Source organism: Phalacrocorax carbo, chromosome 2 (genome assembly GCF_963921805.1).
Source record: "Phalacrocorax carbo chromosome 2, bPhaCar2.1, whole genome shotgun sequence".
NCBI lineage: Eukaryota > Metazoa > Chordata > Aves > Suliformes > Phalacrocoracidae > Phalacrocorax > Phalacrocorax carbo.
Genome location: NC_087514.1, coordinates 71,015,039 through 71,033,576, shown reverse-complemented (window position 1 = coordinate 71,033,576; position 18,538 = coordinate 71,015,039). Strand labels below are relative to the sequence as shown.

The 18,538-nt window shown below is 38.5% G+C and overlaps 1 protein-coding gene across 2 annotated transcripts in view; it reads right to left on the bottom strand.

The window, feature by feature from the left end:
* TERT (telomerase reverse transcriptase) overlaps window positions 1-18,538 on the bottom strand; it is a 33,905-nt gene that overhangs the window by 7,533 nt on the left and 7,834 nt on the right. The window contains exons 4-12 of one of the 2 annotated variants that reach the window (XM_064443224.1): window positions 14,799-14,988; window positions 14,398-14,487; window positions 11,153-11,335; window positions 9,687-9,848; window positions 9,209-9,304; window positions 7,059-7,144; window positions 4,404-4,517; window positions 2,572-2,643; window positions 544-729 (exon numbers count right to left, since the gene is read on the bottom strand). In XM_064443224.1, coding sequence (XP_064299294.1) covers window positions 544-729; window positions 2,572-2,643; window positions 4,404-4,517; window positions 7,059-7,144; window positions 9,209-9,304; window positions 9,687-9,848; window positions 11,153-11,335; window positions 14,398-14,487; window positions 14,799-14,988 — 1,179 coding nt within the window. The remainder of the gene's footprint in view (window positions 1-543; window positions 730-2,571; window positions 2,644-4,403; window positions 4,518-7,058; window positions 7,145-9,208; window positions 9,305-9,686; window positions 9,849-11,152; window positions 11,336-14,397; window positions 14,488-14,798; window positions 14,989-18,538) is intronic. The other variant, XM_064443225.1, reaches the window with a different exon arrangement.

Below are 18,538 nucleotides of genomic sequence, written 5' to 3'. Positions count from 1 at the left end.
CAAGGTTGCTAGTTTAAAGAGATTACTTCTCTACACTACCATCTGAAATGTACCAGGGGGAACACTTCTTATGTTGAAAGGATTACTAGCCCCTCTAGTCTACACAAAATTAATCCCAGTCTGTAGTTCATGTAATACTTAATGTTTCTTCAAGGAAGGTACATAAAAATAACGATTTCAGAACAATAAATGTAGTAAGGGTATCAGGTACAATACAGTGCATAACGGTGAAAGAAGCTGAACTAAGGTGATTGAATGAACTTTCTCTGAACCATGTAGCCACCATACAGTGTATGACTCTGGTCACTAGCGACCTGTGCTGCATTCGACGGTGTTAATGGTATGTATATTCCACCACGATGGAATGAAGAAAATAGCAGGCTGCACAGCAAAATAAAATGTTTAAATTTCGGTATAAAAAACAGAATTGTAAAATCTATTTGGCAGTTAATTCAACTACACCATCCACAAGACACCCTTGTGCTTCTCCCACTGTGCACAACAGACTGTAAAGCTGACACTGGAGTACATAATTCTATTTACCTGGAGTAATCGCAGTAAACCTCAAGTGTCTGTACATCTAATAACAAACCACACCACGGGATCAAACGACAATCTGGCAGCTGTTTAAATTTGGAACATCCTGGGATATCATCAACAGGAAAATTCACGACTGTCTTATTGGGGTTTATTAAAAAGCCATACTCAGGAATACCTGTTGCTAGAGTCCTAAAACAGATATAAACAGTTAGCCTAACTCCTCCTGCAAAAGCAAACAGAAAACCCCACCATGCTGCGCAACAGATATGACCTGGCAAAAAAGGACAGGAATCAAAGGATAAAGCGAACCACAGCCAACTCTTTACGGTAAGGAACACAGCTGAACAAAACTGAGGATATTAGAGGTAAATAAATACATTAAGTAAGCAAGCTTAAGGATATGAGGATCATGGACAAAAACTTTTACAAATTAATGCAAATTAGAACTTAAGCCATGTAATATTTGAGACAAGCTGCATAAACCACACTCACAGAAACCACTGAGACAAAATCACTGGAAGACAGAAGGGTTATTGTTTTTGAAAGTTAACGAAAACAAGGAGAATCCACATAACAGAAACCTCATTTCCCTGAAGAAAAGTTTTGACCTTTCTTCACAAAGTTTTCCCTAAGGATGTTTTCAGTAGAGAACGCCTGCTGATTACCTACTACACATTGGATCAGCAGCGTCATCTCACGGACAGGCTGCAGTTTGTCTTATTTGGCGATGTATTCATGTGCAGGCTTCATTCTTTTAAAGACTGAAAGGAAGAGGTAGGCTCTTCTTGTTGGGGAGTAATAGACATAACACCGTCTCCTCAGAATTAATTTCTTGAGACCCCCCGTTCTAATACTACATCAGAAAAAACTGTTACGACGTTGTGGCAGTGAGTTCATAGGATCTGTAAGCTGTTCTGGAAAACTTGCACAGAAAGGCAACTTCTCTGCAGAAAATTAACACAGCTGGTGCAGAAGCTGGTACAGAACAAAGATGCTGATAACTTCAAAGGGCAAGTAGGACAATATCTGCAATGCTACTGCAAGTGACATTATGCTGAAAAGATGTTATAGAGATTAATAGCTTGAGGTATCCCCAGCCTCTTAGTTTGACTTATCGTTTCCAGAGCTCTAAGTCTGCACACCCCTAGAAACATCTTTCTGTTCTGATAAGGAAATGAGGACAAATGAAGTCTTCAAAGCACACTATCCACTATTCAGTACAATTTGTAGTTCAAAATATGCTTAACTGATTTCAGGCTCACAACAGAGCTGCATCTTTCTGACTACTGAAAAGCATCATGTAACTGACTGCATTGTAGATGCTAAGCTTTTTTTTAAAACCTCTCCTTCAGATCCTTAAAACTGGCTTTGGCATCAGCAGAACTCCTCTTGGATACTGACTGTACATTCATATCCACTATAACCAGGAACCTCTTTTGGGGACCAACATTAAAAAAAAAAAAGAAGGTAGTTTTGAAGCACTCTGAAGAATTACTCTTTGGAAACTTCTGTGTGAGCTGCATGCTGCCATGCTATCAGTATCTTCAAATACTCACCCCAGAATATTAATGACCAGAAAATTCTTAGCAATATTGGATCAGAGAAAAGTTGCATTCTTTCCCCGGGAACAGAAGGTAGCAGCATGCCTGCCCGATAGAAACATTTTAAGAATGTAACTTTTAAAAATTTGAGGGAAAATGGTCTGAAAAGACAACTGTCAGCTGCTTTGGTTAGTCTGCACGACTAATTGCTGCTAGAAGCTCCACCAAGGTCAGTAGCCAGGTCCTTAATTTAAACTTCAGCAGGAATCCCCCATCATCTGAGCTGCAACAGATTGTTAGTTGGGCATCAAGAATGTAGCTATTTGGATTATTCCAAGGCACAGGCTACCAACAAGGACTCCAAAACAGCCCTTGATTATTAACCCATAAAACAAATATACCTATATGTTCAAGCACGTATAAAGATGAAAGAATGACATAAAAGGTGTTAATGCTCATTACTTTGAAGACTGTGTCTTTAATAGCATACCTTAGAAAAGTTCTTGCCTGCATTAAATGTGGCGTAACCAGCAAAAAGTCATCAATGAGACGTATTAGGACTCTGTAATCAAGAAGAAACTGATGTTAGATTTTTTTATATGTAATCCTTTCAAATTTTTGTCATACTTTTCAGAGCAACAACATGCCCATTTTAATTCACAAGAAGGTAGAGGCCAATATGATCTCCAATTCAAGTCTCATGAAGAAATTCTCGGTTCTGCTTCTTTCATAAAAATAAAGGAAAACAAAATAAAAAGAAGAAAGCAAAGGGGCTGGCTACATGAAATATGACAGGAATTTAGAGCACACAAGCTACTCCACAGTAGCTTCTTGGGTACAGGGTTTTACACTTTTCCGAGGGAGAATATGCAGTATCTTAATCCACAAGGCAAGGAAAGGTGGTGTAATACCAGGTACACAAGCAGATAGTGGATTCCTGATGTGCTCTAACTCTGTATCTTCATTTACTATGTAATAACTTGTTTGTGAAGCTATGACTTGAATTTAAAACACACTACCGTTTACCACTGCAAAGGCTGGAATTGTCTTTTTCAACAGAATTCAGACCCCAAGCATGCCCATATTTTTCTGATAAATCCTGCCTAGCAGATCAGAGAGGAATCTCTGGAGATGATCTTGTCCAGTCTTCTCTTGAGAGCAGCATTGCCACCACTATGATCAGATCAGCTGCACCTTTGCCCAGCCAAATCTATAGCCAGGTTATTTTTTTTGACTTAAAGGCCAAATGAAACTATCAAAATCATTCAACAGACACCTAAGTAACATTCTAAAAATCTGCCTTATTTAAAAACAGCTGCTACATTAAAAAGTGCATTCTTCTGAAAGCACTTTCATAATTTCAGTATGTATAAACAACACCCTTTGAAAGAAAAAGATAACTGTTTGAACTCATATCATCAGAGCATCCTAAAGCCTATAGGAAGAACTCTACTACTTGTACAGGAAAATGTTTAAAATTCTGAGACTTTCCATCACTCGGTGAGCCTCCCAAAGAGAGACACCAGATAGATGCACTTATCTAGAGTACTCTACACATTTCTTAGTTTCTTTTTTCTTTCTTAGGACAGAATTCACAGCAATGGAGGGAAATGTGTGAGCTTCAGGGTCCAGCTCATGCCTAAAGACCCTAATCTGGGATGCATCTGGGGCTCAGTTCATACAGAGGTGAAAGGGGCCCCAGAGTTTTTACACCTAATAAAGAGGTAGAGCTTTTATCAGGCTAGCTTTCTGTCAAGCTCCTAAGAAGCAAGCACAAGCAGGGCACAAAGACTTAGAAGATGTACCAAGAGCCACACAGGGCTTCAAAGAACCACCAACATGCCTTGTAAAAAATCTGCAATAAAGCTGTGAACTTGATAATGTTAAGATTTACAGATGGTGAATTGGAAAGCCCTCAGGGAGAAGCCTGAATCATCAGAAAGCCTGTAATGAACATCCCATCTTGTTTCAGGACAAAAGACCATAGATGTTGTGGGAATGAGTATGAGAGAACCATAAGCTTTGATGTGCAAGAAGAGCTTGTCACACTCTTTACAGCTTCCCTAAATACCATGCTTTTTGTAAGAACAAGCCTTCTACTCACAGATCCAGGAAGGCTTATTTTCAGCCCTTTTCTTCCCAATCTTACAACAAACAGAGAAATTTCCCCACAAAAAAAACCCACAGTGACCCTGAAGCTGCAGAGATATTTGTGTGCACCACACTTATCTTGGAGAGCTGGAAATCCTTGAAATACAATATGTAACTTCAGCAAAAATATTATGCCTCACTATAACAGAGCACAGAACAAAGCATCCCTACCCATCCTGCTGTACTCCACAGAGCAATTTGTTTTCCATGTCCCCATAGCATAAGCTGCAAAGTAAGGTTGACAAAATGGAGCCCTGTGGAATTCCACAACACTGTAAGTAGTACCTAGTAGAGAATAAAAGAAAAAAAAATCAAAACATGCAACACGAAGATTGCTATAGCCATTAAACATTTACTTATTTTTCAAGTATAACATATATGTTTCAATAAGAAATACACTACATGCTTGCTAGCTAGCCTTAATTTTTTTTCTTTCTTTCTTTCCCCTAAGAATGTACATATGGCTCCAGAAGTTTTAAGTTAATCAGTGGAAAAAAAAAACGCACTAATACACATACTCCTTTTTTTTAAACCAAACTCCAGTAGACAACTGTCATTAGATTAATTTTACAACTGATCTAAAACGACAATGCCTCCCCTCCTCCTTCAGCTGCAGAGCCATCCTTCATTTAAGCTCATACTGTACATCTACATCAGGAATTAAATTTAGGTCAATTTTGAGATGGAACACTTCCAACTTTTCTCAGAAACAACAGACATCCACCTTAAATTCAAATATAAATTTTCACCGCTATCAAACCTTGCTAAGTTTTCTTAAAAAAGAAGGAAAAAAAAAGCTTTTTCATCAGCACAAGTGAGAGTAAAAATGCTTAACTCTGAAATAACTTAAATCAATAATTTAAATGGAGGTGTTTATTCTCAGTGTATACTTGCAGTGTGATCTGGCCAAGGGAAAGTTTTTTTGGGGTGTGTGTGTTTTGTTTTTCCCCCCACAAATAAATATCACTTTAATTTCAGCAAAATCTCTGACGGCTTAGCCCAACAGAGCACGTGATCCAGTTTTATACATCCCAGCTGTACTGTAAATCACATTTATTTCCTCATTTAACTGCTCAGGCACGAAGCTATCTTACTTCCAACTAAGAAAAGCACTACATCCTGTGAAATGCTAACCCTTGTTATTTGTAATTATACTAAACTGACACCACACTTGAAAAATTTACTGAAGTTGCCAGTTGTCATTTTGCAAAAGGATAAATCTTGATTTTTCTCTCATGGCTTCAGAGAATTCATACAGATGTAGTCAGTGGGAGGTTCCTTAATACTTCCCCTGTCTTGTTACTTGTATAAAGCCAGGTCAGCCACACACAGTAACAGTAATGCATCACATCCAGATATGCTACTGAAGACAGAGTTCCCCATAACCTTGTGGGTTTTTCTACACTGGCAATAGAATGAGTATGCCTCACAAAACTCAAGGGAATTATTTTCACAACACTCCTCTGAAGTAATGAGATATCATATTATAATGTCCATTTTACCATTACTACATGAATGGCTTAGTGAAACTGAATAGAATGAAATTATGCAGCTGGAAACCAGAGCCACATACTACATTCTAGCACTTATCTTACCTATGTTTTGAGTAATCTGCAAGTTTTTCTAGCAGTAATTTTACATTTTCCCAGACTTCCGATGAATGAATCAAGTGGTATTAAAAGATTCCTTCTAGGTCCCCAGTATCTTGCTCAAAACATCAAGTCAATGTTGACTAACTAACTGTGATGGTTTTTTGAGAACCATCAGTTAAAGAGTGTATTCATTTACTAAACTTATTTGCAGTTTTGACCTTTTTTTGAACAAATATGAATGAGCTACTTAAAAAGGGCAAATTCATTCCAGGACAAAAAGTATTGTTTCAACCAAGCTGTGACTGAATCTAAATAAGTGTGAAGTTGGCTTTGTCAGGGTGTGCCCTCTTTAAAACCATTACACTTTTATTAGATACACTGATGTCAGTTAGTCCTTATTAACGGCATGCCACCTCAGCATTCTCATGCTCCTGCCAAAGGGAGAGTAAGCATCAATGCTAGAAAAAAAACACCAACCTATAAACACTCTTTTATTTGCCTCCTTGGAAGCCTTCCTCCTCTCTCAATCCTGTGAGATTAAGTATTCTAAAATAAACATACTTTTTCAAGAGCAGGAAGCTATTCATTCTAATACATCTCACTCTGAATTTACAAATAAAGATCATGTACTTGCTTTCTAGACATGGTACACATTTGCCACCTAGAGGCAAAACATAAATACCAGATCTGTTCCTCTAGCAACACAAGAGGAAATCTGCATTACTACTCTCTGTAACATGCGATTCCCAATTTTGGAGCTGCCAATAATTTTAATTCCTATTGTTATTGCCGTTTATTTTTAATGTAACTTGCCAAATAGCAAAGCATGCAGAAAAGGTTTAATTTTGCACAATAGGGAAACGACTAACAAGGCTTTTGCATGATTGCTTCAATGTTACCTTGCTTTTGTTCACCGCTATGGATCCCAACATTTTAAAGTATTTTTCTTTTTAAGAGAAGTGTACATATTTATAGAATAACACATTCTGTGTATAGTTAACATCATCCAGGTGGGAAAGAGAAATTTTATTCAAATATAAATTTGATTCCAAATTCTTCATGCTTTTATGGAGCTTAAACTGATAAACAGATTTCAAATTAACATGAAATAAAAATCTTTAGGAGACAGCTATCAAAAATCTCCCGATCCAATTAAAAGTATCCTGCTTAACAGAAAAAAATAACCAACCAAAAAACCCAAACACACTGTACAAAGAAAAACTACTTTTTTTACCTGCTCCCAATCTCCAGGATGTTGTTATGTATCATTTGAAGAAAAAAAGTAAACAGGGTGGAACTTGTCTCATTGAAAGTTAAGCTCTAGAAATGGGACAAAACAAAACAAGATTTTTACTTTAGGAATGTACTGAAAACTAAAAATGCAATATAAATGTGAAAGATACACAGAAACCTTTATGAAAAGTTAGACTGTAGCACTTCAAACCCCTACAGTGAGGAAAAAACCCACCTAAAACCGAGATCTGAATAAAAGCACTAAAAAGCTGCTCACTATCAACAAGTGAATGGTACAGTTCTTTTTTAGCCTTGCTTTAGGAGAAAAGCAGTTTTTGTTGGGTTTACATGGGAAAATAGTCAGATAACACATCTAAAAGCACTTTTTAAAGTGCTGGTATATTATATTGGATTATTACAACATATGAGACCTTGGTCTTTTGGCCACTTTCTATCCTGCAGGACTATTTCTGTAACTGTCATGTTCTTCATGATTCCCAAAGTATAGGCACACCCACTTGCCAGTTCTGCTACAAAACGTATTCTTTGCCACGTATTTCATGTGTGACTGAGCACTCAGTATTTACAAAGCTTTTTGTATTAAAAATTGTGTAATAAAACATTCATTTAAGAGCAGTTTAAATCCCTTTAACAATGACTTTATGAGAACTACAGCAAAATTACTTCCTATTTGCATAGACTAGACATCAGACAAATGCAACCAGCCTTTGATAAAGCCTTGTGAAATCATGGTTATTTGTATTGAAAATCTAATGTGATGAACCTGTGGTACAGACACCCAGGCTGACATGATCCTTTTCTCAGAATACTTTTTTTTTTTTTTTTGAGTAATGATACACACACAGAAATTATTTTCAAATTTAAAATATTTTGAAATAGAATGCTGCTGTTCTTGTATTATCTAGCATAGTTATCTAAATCAGGTGCCCATTGGAAAAAACAAACAAACCAACCCCAAAACAAAACCTACATATCCATCATCATAGGTCCAGCTAGTTTTCATTTTCATCCACGTAAACATTAGGCTCTTTGCACTTCCTATGACCTGGCAATTGTGCACCACCTGCACTGCATATTCTACTCCTATGTCCAGATATACCAGATCATCTGACTTGTATGTTAAAGCATAAATTACCCTGTGTCAAAATTTTCCACTGGCAAGTTTATAAAAAAAAATTTAAAGAGGAAGTAGCCTGTGAGAAAATACCTGTAGGGTCACCTGGTGCTCGGGAATCTTGTAGGTTGTTATCATGGAACACCATGATGCCAAGCAATGAAATGTATTAAGAAACTAATTGAGCATTATCATCTACTTGGTGTCTTTCTCTGTCATGCTCCTTGCACACAAGGAAGTCTTGAGAACAAACATTTGGAACTAGTAGAGTTCTCAGCAGCACAAGAATTAAAACAACAAGGATGCTTCCTTCTTGTAACAAAGCATCAGCTGGAGTAAATATATGTAATTTTAACCATACTTTAATTCACTGAAAGTGAGAAATCTCTTTAAACAAAAAACACCTTAGTTAATCTTGTTTTGTGTTGCATTTTAACTCTTACAAAGAAGAGTTCATTCTTATCAATGTTGGCAGGTAGTCATTAAAATAATGTTTGGGTTTTTGTTTTGGTTTTGGGTTTTTTTTAAAGTCATTTTCCCATTCCATGCAGCTTGCTATTCAAGATGCCACAGCTATTTCCTTAGCTACTTAGCTCAGAATACGTTTTGTTCATTCTTCCCTCTGTATGTTTTGGACATTGCAAGTGTTAAAGCCCTTCTTTACTAGATAGTTAATTGCTCACTTGAGAACTGTTGCAAACAACAATGAAATTAGGAAAGGAAAAAGAAAACACTGGTTAAAATCAAAGTTTGAGACAACAATGAGAAAATCTGGGAAAAGTCTAGATGGACATTTTGTCAGGTTTCTTGCCCGGTGCACTCCTTCCACTGAACATGGAGAGCCTGTTACAAACATCAAAGAAAAGATGACAAAAATCTTTTTATGGAAGGTGCTGGGAAACTAGAAGAGAGGTGGTGTCACCACATAATATGTACATTCAATGAAAAAAAACCATCTTCCTCCAATTCTTCTGTAGCTTTCTTTTTCAGTTGAAAAGAAGCCTCCTAATAGTTACCTGTTCAACTATTATTGCATTTTGCAACGAGGCGTTCTCCTGAAGCTGGGACACAAACTGCTTCATATCTGGCATAAAATCCTTGAAAGTAGAAACCTGTATATTGAGTGTAAAGAAATAAATGACAAAAACAATAGAAAATTCAGTACCAGACTTTTATTCAGTGAAGGTCAAAGGGCCAGCCTTATTGCATTATTTTTATCCAACAATTTTGCTATTTTTAAAATGAAATATCTCCCTCACGTATCTCTATTTCCACAACACATGTATCTTTATTCTCACTAACATTGAGTAAAAAGTGTAAAAAGTAAAGAGTAAAAAGAAGCTTTGCTACCTCTGGAAAATAACCACACTACTAAAAAAGGGTTGATGAAGTAATTGCCTAATTCAAACTGTGACTAAAAAGAGCTATAAACAAAAACATTCCGTGGCCAAAATACATCTACAGCAGCAAATAGAAGAAATCAGCAAGTCATACATGTCTCCTATATAACCTCCGGGCTTTTCCACTTGTGGTAATCATAATCACAGCATAGCGCCGTATGCAGTAGACAGTTCTTTTCTCAGGGTTTAATATCCGTGAAATCACTTCCACAAGCTTATTGTGAGGAATGGTATCATAAGCCCTGGACACATCAGCCTGAAATAGACAAAATATCTTCCATTATGTATTCATCAATATCACTATAAACACTGTGGTAGTATGAAAGAAGTACTGTTGTAGTATGTAAACAAGGCTGAAGGATATATCACATAGGAGTGAAATTACTGCATCTTTCAGTCCAAATTTGTAACAAAACAAAACCAAACCCCACTGCTTACCTGCAAAAACCTTTTCTTGCTCATCAGTGAGTTTTCCCTTACAAGAGATAACCAAACCATCAGTTTTCGCACAATTTTTGTTATTAGCAGAAGATGATATCATATGCAACCTTAAATCTAACGCTCAACCTTAAATCATTTAACTAAAGTTTACTGGTGATATTTTTATATGTTTAAATATTTAAAGAAACCTTCCTCTCCATACGATCATGGAGGTGACATCTTAGGCTTTTGGAAAGCTGTAAACCTAGATGTTTTACCTTTCCTAACCCTCATATTGCAATCTTACCTCTGCTTTTACTTGTCATAGCCAAAATTCAAAACCTTCTGAAGAAGCAATAATCTTAGGAGAACTATGTCAATGACATGATTATTTTGCTTGAAAGATAATAAGACAATCGCTGAGAGTAATTTCAGGACAGAACTACAACCAACAAGGAGAGAAGCCCCACTATAATATATATATAAATCTGTGTAATTTACAAACTTCTGTATAGATCGCCCAGTTCAAAGCTACGAACTGAGCTCAAACACAAAAAGTTGCCTGCTAGACATAACTGAAAAACAAGTGTTAAGAAGAAACTCCTTCAAATAGCCGAATACAACAAGGACACATTTTTTTTTCAAGTGGGAGAAGAAACTTGTTGGAGAGACACTAGAGTTCAAGTGTTCATTTTCGACAGAAACTAACTGTACTGAGATAGAAGAGACCTGTCTTTAACAGGATGCTGAATTTATCCAAGTGCTCATAGCAAGTTTTTCCTGGTTTTCCTTTGGGGATATGGCCCTAAAACCATATCTGAGTTTATATCTTTGTCCCATTTTTATACCCAAGTAACTGCAAAAATCCAGTGCATGTGCAGAAGAGCTGCTACATGACAGAAAGACAGACAGAAAAATATCCAAGTGAAGGAAGCACTACTGCAGGGACACCATCCTCTCAAAGAACAACCAACCCCCCCACCCCAAAAAACCAACCAGAATCTGTTGTTAGGTATGCACAAAAGTTTATTTTGAAAAAGAAACAATTATGCACTCAGATCACAGCTATTACAGCTATAGAAGTATCTGCACAGGCTGACTTTGAAAACTTAGTTTGAATATGTAATTAAAACCACGTACCTTTACACAGTAGAAATGAGGAATTTCACCATCTGATTCAAGAACCTTTGTAACAAACTTCTTCCATGTCTTGTAGATATCATCTTTCCCAAACACTGAAGAGCCGATAAAACTGGTGTTTATAGTCCGTTCATAATTTAACACACTAAATAGATTTTTCAGTCGAGTGTTGTAGTGATGCATCTAAAAGAGACCAAAGAGAATCACCTTAAAGTATGCTGAAAACATATTAAATTCTGTGCAATACACACATTTTATTTTTAGATGAAATATGAGATTAAAATCAAATGTTTACTATATTATTTTGGTCAACTGCAGTTTTCAGAAAGCCTGAATAGAGCTGTAGTAACTACTTCGAAGTGACAAGACAGCCTCAGAGATTTTTTTTTTAAATACATTTAAATCCTCTGGAAAATGGCTTTTTCTGTACTTAACTTTCGGAAATCAAGGTCTAACAGTTAAGGAGATATAGAGATGGACTCCAGCAAATAAAACTGCCGCCGATTAGAAGGTAACTTCTTAAGCATTAGTCATTCTCTCTGCCGGAGATTATCACTGCAACAAGAACAGCAAAAAGAACACGTGCCCCAAGACTTCAGGCTAACTCCAGCTGTACCATCATTCGAGCCTCTGCAGGTACTTTATGGCACGTTAGCAAAGATTTAACTCTCAGCTATGGGAATAGTAAAGTACACCAGAGCGGCAGTGAAGTCGTGCAGGCTGATTAGCTCTGTAAACACTTTAAGGAAAAAAAAATATTGACAGACCTGGCAACAAAAGAATGTTAGAAGGGCAAGCCATACTATTGAAGAAAGTAAACAAACTGCACACGTAGCATACTTATGAATCAGTTTAGAACTTCAGAGATATCCTTCAAAATGTATACACAGAACATAAAAGGGTTTCTTACTCTCAATGGTAGTATTGTGATCATGATCTGGATACACTGAAACTACTAATTACGGAAGTGTTCCAATTCATCTGGAAACATTTATTTTTGCACTGAAAAAATCAATTACAGGTTTCAGTGAATGCTAGCAGAACTAAAGCACACCAAAAATGTTTAGTGTACTCACTGCCACCGTCTCCAGAACAACTTGATCAAACTTCACTGTTTTATATAGGGTAAGCGTGTTCATTCACTGGCTGATTAGCCAAACTGGCTTTGAAGCCTGTCTCAATTTTCTTTTATTGGCTCACCTGCTAACACCCATATGGCCATTAACTTTTCTTAGGATCTTTGGTTTTGACTAGTTTATAAAACAAAGAATTCTGAAAATTAAGACGCTTTCCTGAATTACTGCAGCTGTATCTTTTCTATTATAGGCCAAGTTCCTAAGAAAAACAGTCAAAAGGATAGAGATGTAGCTCAAAGGTAAAGCAAAGCAGCAAAATCAAAGTAATCGTCAGTAGAAAAGTTCCTCCTTTCCTTCTTAATGAGCATATCCCAGGATGGTTGCTTTTTCACAAAAAGCACACCTTCACCTTTTCACAAAGCTGATGGCCATTACGGGTGTTAGCAGGTGAGTCAATAAAAGAAAACTGAGACTATCTTCCAACCCAGTTTGAACTACACCTGAGAGACCTGGAGCTGCAATAGTCACAGTAACTCCTTATTTTCATGTCAGAAGGAATTCCCTTGAGCCTCTTAATTCCCCAGAACAGGTCTAATCCACAAACATTTTTGCAAAACCTAAAGATCTGCTGGAATCTCTGCAGAATGCAGTAAGAGACTACAAGCTCTCAGACAAATCAGATCTTTTAGAACCCTGCTGCCTCCCAGTGCCTTGAGCTTCCCATTAAAAAAAAAAGTTTCAAATGAAAAAGGAAGAAAGATGTAAAGCAAACATGTAAAACCTTTGAAACAAAACAAAATCTACACTGATTTGAAGATAAATTCACAGAACTGGACTCATTCCACCATGTATTTTGCAGCAAGGTTTGGGAGTTGCCCAAGAATCAGAAGTTGGTTTGCTGGATATCTGGGAGATTATCTCTGGCAATTCACATGGATACGGTCCAGCGCTGAGCTGGCCAAGGCTAGCCCTACAATTCCAAACTAGCTTCCAAATTCCAAAAACTGTAATATTATCAGACAGAAAAATACCTGGAAAATCGTCCTCCTCCTACAATTTAAATACTAGGAGGAAAGTGGAGAGCAGAGACAAGCTGGATATGGTACAAGGTGAAAAACTAGGACAGAGTGCAGGATAAAAGGCAATGACAGAAACAAAGCTGAGTAGCCATGCAAGTCTGGGGTGGGGGGAGGACTACATCACTTCTGTTACATTGGAAGCCCTAAACTGATGAATAAGATGAACGTTTTGCACTAGACACTTTTCTCCATCTCAGTCTACTATCTGAGAAGAGAGGTAACACTACTACCACCTTCTCTTTCATGGATTTATGAAAATCATTAGCTATGCTGTGTGATTAGTTTAGACAGATGAGGTCTGTCTAAAAGCTGAAAACCTTAGTGGCCTCAGCTATTTGTCAGCACTCTCCAACAGGAGTCTATTGCTCCCACTTTTCAGTAGACACAGATATTCCCTCTCAGCTCCACGACAGCCAGGTTAGCTCAAATCGCTTGACCAGCTACCACAACTTTGAACCTTCTTCTTCTTCTTCAGTATGCTCATGTCATCCTTTATGCCAGATCTGTTACAGGAGCATTAGCAGCTTTACAGCACTGCAGCCATTTCCAAATTAACTGTGTGCATACTCTCAAATCTGACTGTCACAGAAAGACTATGAAGAAATAACACTTCAGAACAGCTTTTAGCCCTGTAAATCTGGTCTGGGATCACATACTGAATAGCAAGTACTAAGAAGTTATTGATGTCTCACACATATGGGAAACATTTAATCTTGTGCACTAAACAGGACTCAGCCTTAAGGAAAAACAATAGAGTCATGCAAGATAATGAAACTGGGTTCCCACTATGTCTTCTGATTAATTGGCCTGTTAAATAGATCACTGTGTGCACTACGTGCTCTGTCTCCATTCTCACACTGCAGTAATTCCCAGCTTCCTTCCTATCTCCCTACTATGCTTGGTCCAGCTTCCTCGCCCTTCTTAGACCTCCTTCTGTAACACACCCAATTCACCACTGTTCAGCCCCCTGGGTTGACCTGTCACCACAGCCAACTAGCCGATCAACATGCACAATCAGTATATTCAGGTAAATCCCAGGCTGGACTCATCCATCCCTCACCCTCTGGTGTGCCAAACAAATACGACATACTAGTTCAAAATACTGAGTATTTTTCAGATTTCTGTCCTTCTGCTCCCACAGATGGCCAACGCCCACCACAACCAGACACAGTTGGCAAGCCTGGGGGGAAGGGTGGATGGAAAGAGAAGAGAACGAAAACATGATTACTTGACAGGCCATGCCATTCTGTTAGAGTAATTTCCTAAAGACAGGCTTGCAAACAAGTACGTGATTCTGGAATTGGCGGCTAATGGTAATTAAGCACTGGGAAAGGAGAAGCTACGTTGCCACAGGTAGACCCATTCAGTCATTCTGATTTGAATGTTCAGTTCACCATGTTAAAATTAGTTTTATATAACATAAAAAAACCCTCACTCACTTTATTAGCTGCCTATACCAAACACACATAAAACAATAAAGAAAATAAAAACCTTCTTTTCTCTGCTTTCCCTGCTGAATGCTTGTGCTTCAACAACACCGCTCACTTTTACTATGGGTCTTAACCCATTCGCTTTGGGAATGAACCGGAGCTTTAATGCCATAGGAACATTTTTTTTTTGATGGACAGCTTTGATCTCCTCTGAAGATAAAGCACGTAGATGTACTTTGGCAAAATGGTTTCTAAAATACAAATAAAAATTTAGTGTAAGCAACAGGAAAGGCAGTAAGTTAAAACATTTAATTTCTTTATAACCAAAGACAAATGTTTTACTAAGAAGATAATTACAAATACTAACCTCTGCAGAAAGCGACATGGAAATCTGAATTTCAGAACTATTTCACAGTATCTTAACGGCAATGTAATACAATAATGAGAGAGTACACATTTCTGCTTGATGCAAATTAAGATAGTTTAAAAAAATCTTAATTAACACAAATTAAAATTTAAGCACCAATTGAGTACATTTGAACATTAAGGAATACTTTTTATGCAAGACAACAAGAAGATGGACATTTCTCCTGGTTTCAGAAGCTTAAAATACATGAACAAAGTCGCATAGAGCCTTATGAAAACTATCTTAAGAAAGATCCAGGGAAGGACTTACACACTGTAGTGGGCTGTTCTACTCCCAACATTTAGGGGACCTATTACTTATTAAAAGTAACAGTGAACCGAGATACTAGGATACATATACAACATAAGAGCATTTAGGTAATCAGTAACATAATTCAAAAGAACCTATCTGCTGCTCAAGTGTCAGCTAAAGTGAACAGCAGAGAATAATGAAGAATGGAAAGCTCCCAAGTCACAGATTCTGAGTTCCATAAGCCCATCTTACTGGGAAGTGTATTTTTGCCTGAGACACACCCCTCAGGATTTACAGTTCAGTGTAGTTTAGACCAAATCAATACTTTCCCATGCAACGAGGCAGGAAAAGGAGGTGGTACAAAAGCCCTTGGTTTTACATTAGATTGTATTGTTAAAGTGGCCTATTGGTAAAGTAAAAGACCTGGATCAATCTCCTGCACTTCTTCAGAAGGACAAAATGTGCCATTCCAAACAGCTCTACAGCTGAGCGGTTAGGATACTCCCCTGGGAAGTGAGGCGAAGCAATTCAAATCCCTGCAGATAGGGGATGCAAATACAAACATGCATGCAGAATTTTCTCACCCCACACCAACCAACAGGCTGGTTTAGCAAAAGGAGGCCACACTACCACAAAAGGCAGTGGACAGTTGGTGGAAACCTGATAAGCATGCTCTAGGAGACACCTGAGAAGCTAAGCACGCAGGTGAGAGGCACACAAATACTTCCCTTCTGTTTGCCAACACAACTCCCATACAAGCTAATCATGCAGCTGCTTGGGACCATCGGTGTCCGAGCGAGACAGCACGTGACACCAAGAAGGTAGACAGGCATCCAGGGCTGGCAAGTTGACCTATTACCAAGCACGTGTTTTGAGGATTTGTATTCAAACTTGGGAATTAAATCCCTGGTACGGATGTAGCCCGAAGTAAAGCAGAATGGACAGGAGATCACTTTTCCACAGCTAGAGATCACTATTATTCATTGTGACTTAAAATTCTTTCCTGAGCCCGTAAGACTTCATCATGTACTACAGCATTAGCTAGAACACTAAGATAAAACAGAGAGCTCCAGTTTAACAGAAACAACCAAATGATCAAATCTCCATCGCTTTGCAGTTCACATTTAAGACTGAAGGGAGAAAAACCAAAAAAACCAACCACTATATATTAAAAAAAGATACTTCCTCTGGAGGTAAAGACAAAGGCCAATTATTGGCAGACCTTCATTGTTACTACCTCTGTAGAATCAGATGTCATTTTGCCTGCCACAACATTCATTGCTTATTTCATGGCATTTATAGCAGTGCTAATGATTTTGGCAATGCGCTAATCAAGTGGCCACTGAACCATCCTACTCTCATTTGTACAATCATGGTGCTGTTACGCACTGGAACTTGGAGGAAGTGGAGTGGATGGTCCTGCTGTCTTTTGACATCTCACCACAATCTGATGGGTGAGATTCAGCAGCATTTTCAATCCTCAGCAGCCAATATGTGTGGCAAGGGCGGGGAGGGTGCGGTCCTTAGGAAAACAGGTGCTGTCACCACAACATTGGGTACATTATTTTTAAAACATAATTTTTGCATTCCCTGAGCCGTGTAACTTGAAGCAACTGTATCATGAAATACTGAATTTTTCTTAATAAGCATTGTTTTTATTTTGGGGCATGACATTTGGTATAGCTTCAAAAATTAACAGAAAGTTGCCTGTGTGCAAAATGACCAGCACACTCTCACCTCCACCCACACAGCAAGACAAGCATACAGATTCAGGTCCCTTCTGAGAACCACAGTCTGTATCCTTGAGTGGGATTCCACATAGGAAGATCTGCTCATACAGACAGTCCTTCAGGATGGGGATTTACTCCCTGATGAGAGTGCAGTACAAGGGCAAACTCATGAGTAAAGTCCAGGTCCACTCAGTCTAGCCTGTTCCATCCATTCTCTTCCTCCCAAAGGAGGATGCAAAAGAACTGGAAAAGCATCAGCAGCTATGCTTGGCTGTGAACACCTTCCTGCAAGCCAGCTCAGAGTAATCACCATGAGCAGCTCCAGCTGAGCGGAAAAAAAACCAGGACAGCCACAGAACAGCCATTAGGGAAACAACTGAGGCCACCAGATACTCTTCCTCCAAGGAAGATGGAAGCAGCTCAACAGCCTTTGGTACCAATTCACCAACAGTACCTGAAAACACTGGCTGGTTAAGAGAGGGTAGTGCCTGGAGAGCTTCAAAATGGCCAAGGCAACCCTAAACAGCTGTTTCCTTCCCAATATCTCTAAACCCCAATTTCTCTCCTGAAGTAGGCAGCTTGCCACCTGCATGAATGCAGTAATATGGATTAGTAGGAGACCTCATATTACACTCCACACTCAAAAAAGTAGTGCTGAAAGCCCTAGTCTTGCGAGTGAAGCTTAAGTGAAGCTGCTGGGATGAGACTAAGAGTCCACATAGCTACATATCCTGTAGCCAACAGCAAATGCCGTGTTCTTACAACATGCCCTTGGCAAACATGCGGCAGTACTTCCTTGGGATGCTTCCCCAATTTTCAGTAATCTGCAGTTCAGGGACTTCCTGAGCCAAAGATGAGAAGGCGCTTCCTGCACGGTGGGGTAATACGTGGGGAGTAAATCAGAAGAAACAGCCCAGATTAGGGTCTTCTGGTTTCAGAGCACCTTGTCCTTTGTCCTAGTTTCAGCTGTGACAGAGTTAATTTTCTTCCTAGTAGCTGATATAGTGCCGCGTTTTGGATTTAGGACGAGAATAATGTTGATAACAAAATGATGTTTTAGTTGTTGCTGAGCAGTGCTTACACTAAGTCAAGGACTTTTCAGCTTCTCATACTGCCCTGTGAGCTAGCAGGCTGGGGATGCACAAGAAATGGGAGGGGACACAGCCAGGACAGCTGATCCCAACTGGCCAAAGTGATATTCCATACCATATGACGTCATGCTGAACAAAGAACTGGGGAGGTTGGCCGGGGAGGGGGGCAGGGCTGCTGCTCAGGAACTGGCTGGGCATCAGTCAGTGGATGGTAAGCAACTGCACTATGCATCACTTGCTTTCTATATTCTTTTATCATTAGTTTCCCTCTCTTTTCTACCTTATTAAATTGTCTTTATCTCAACCCATGAGTTTTACCCTC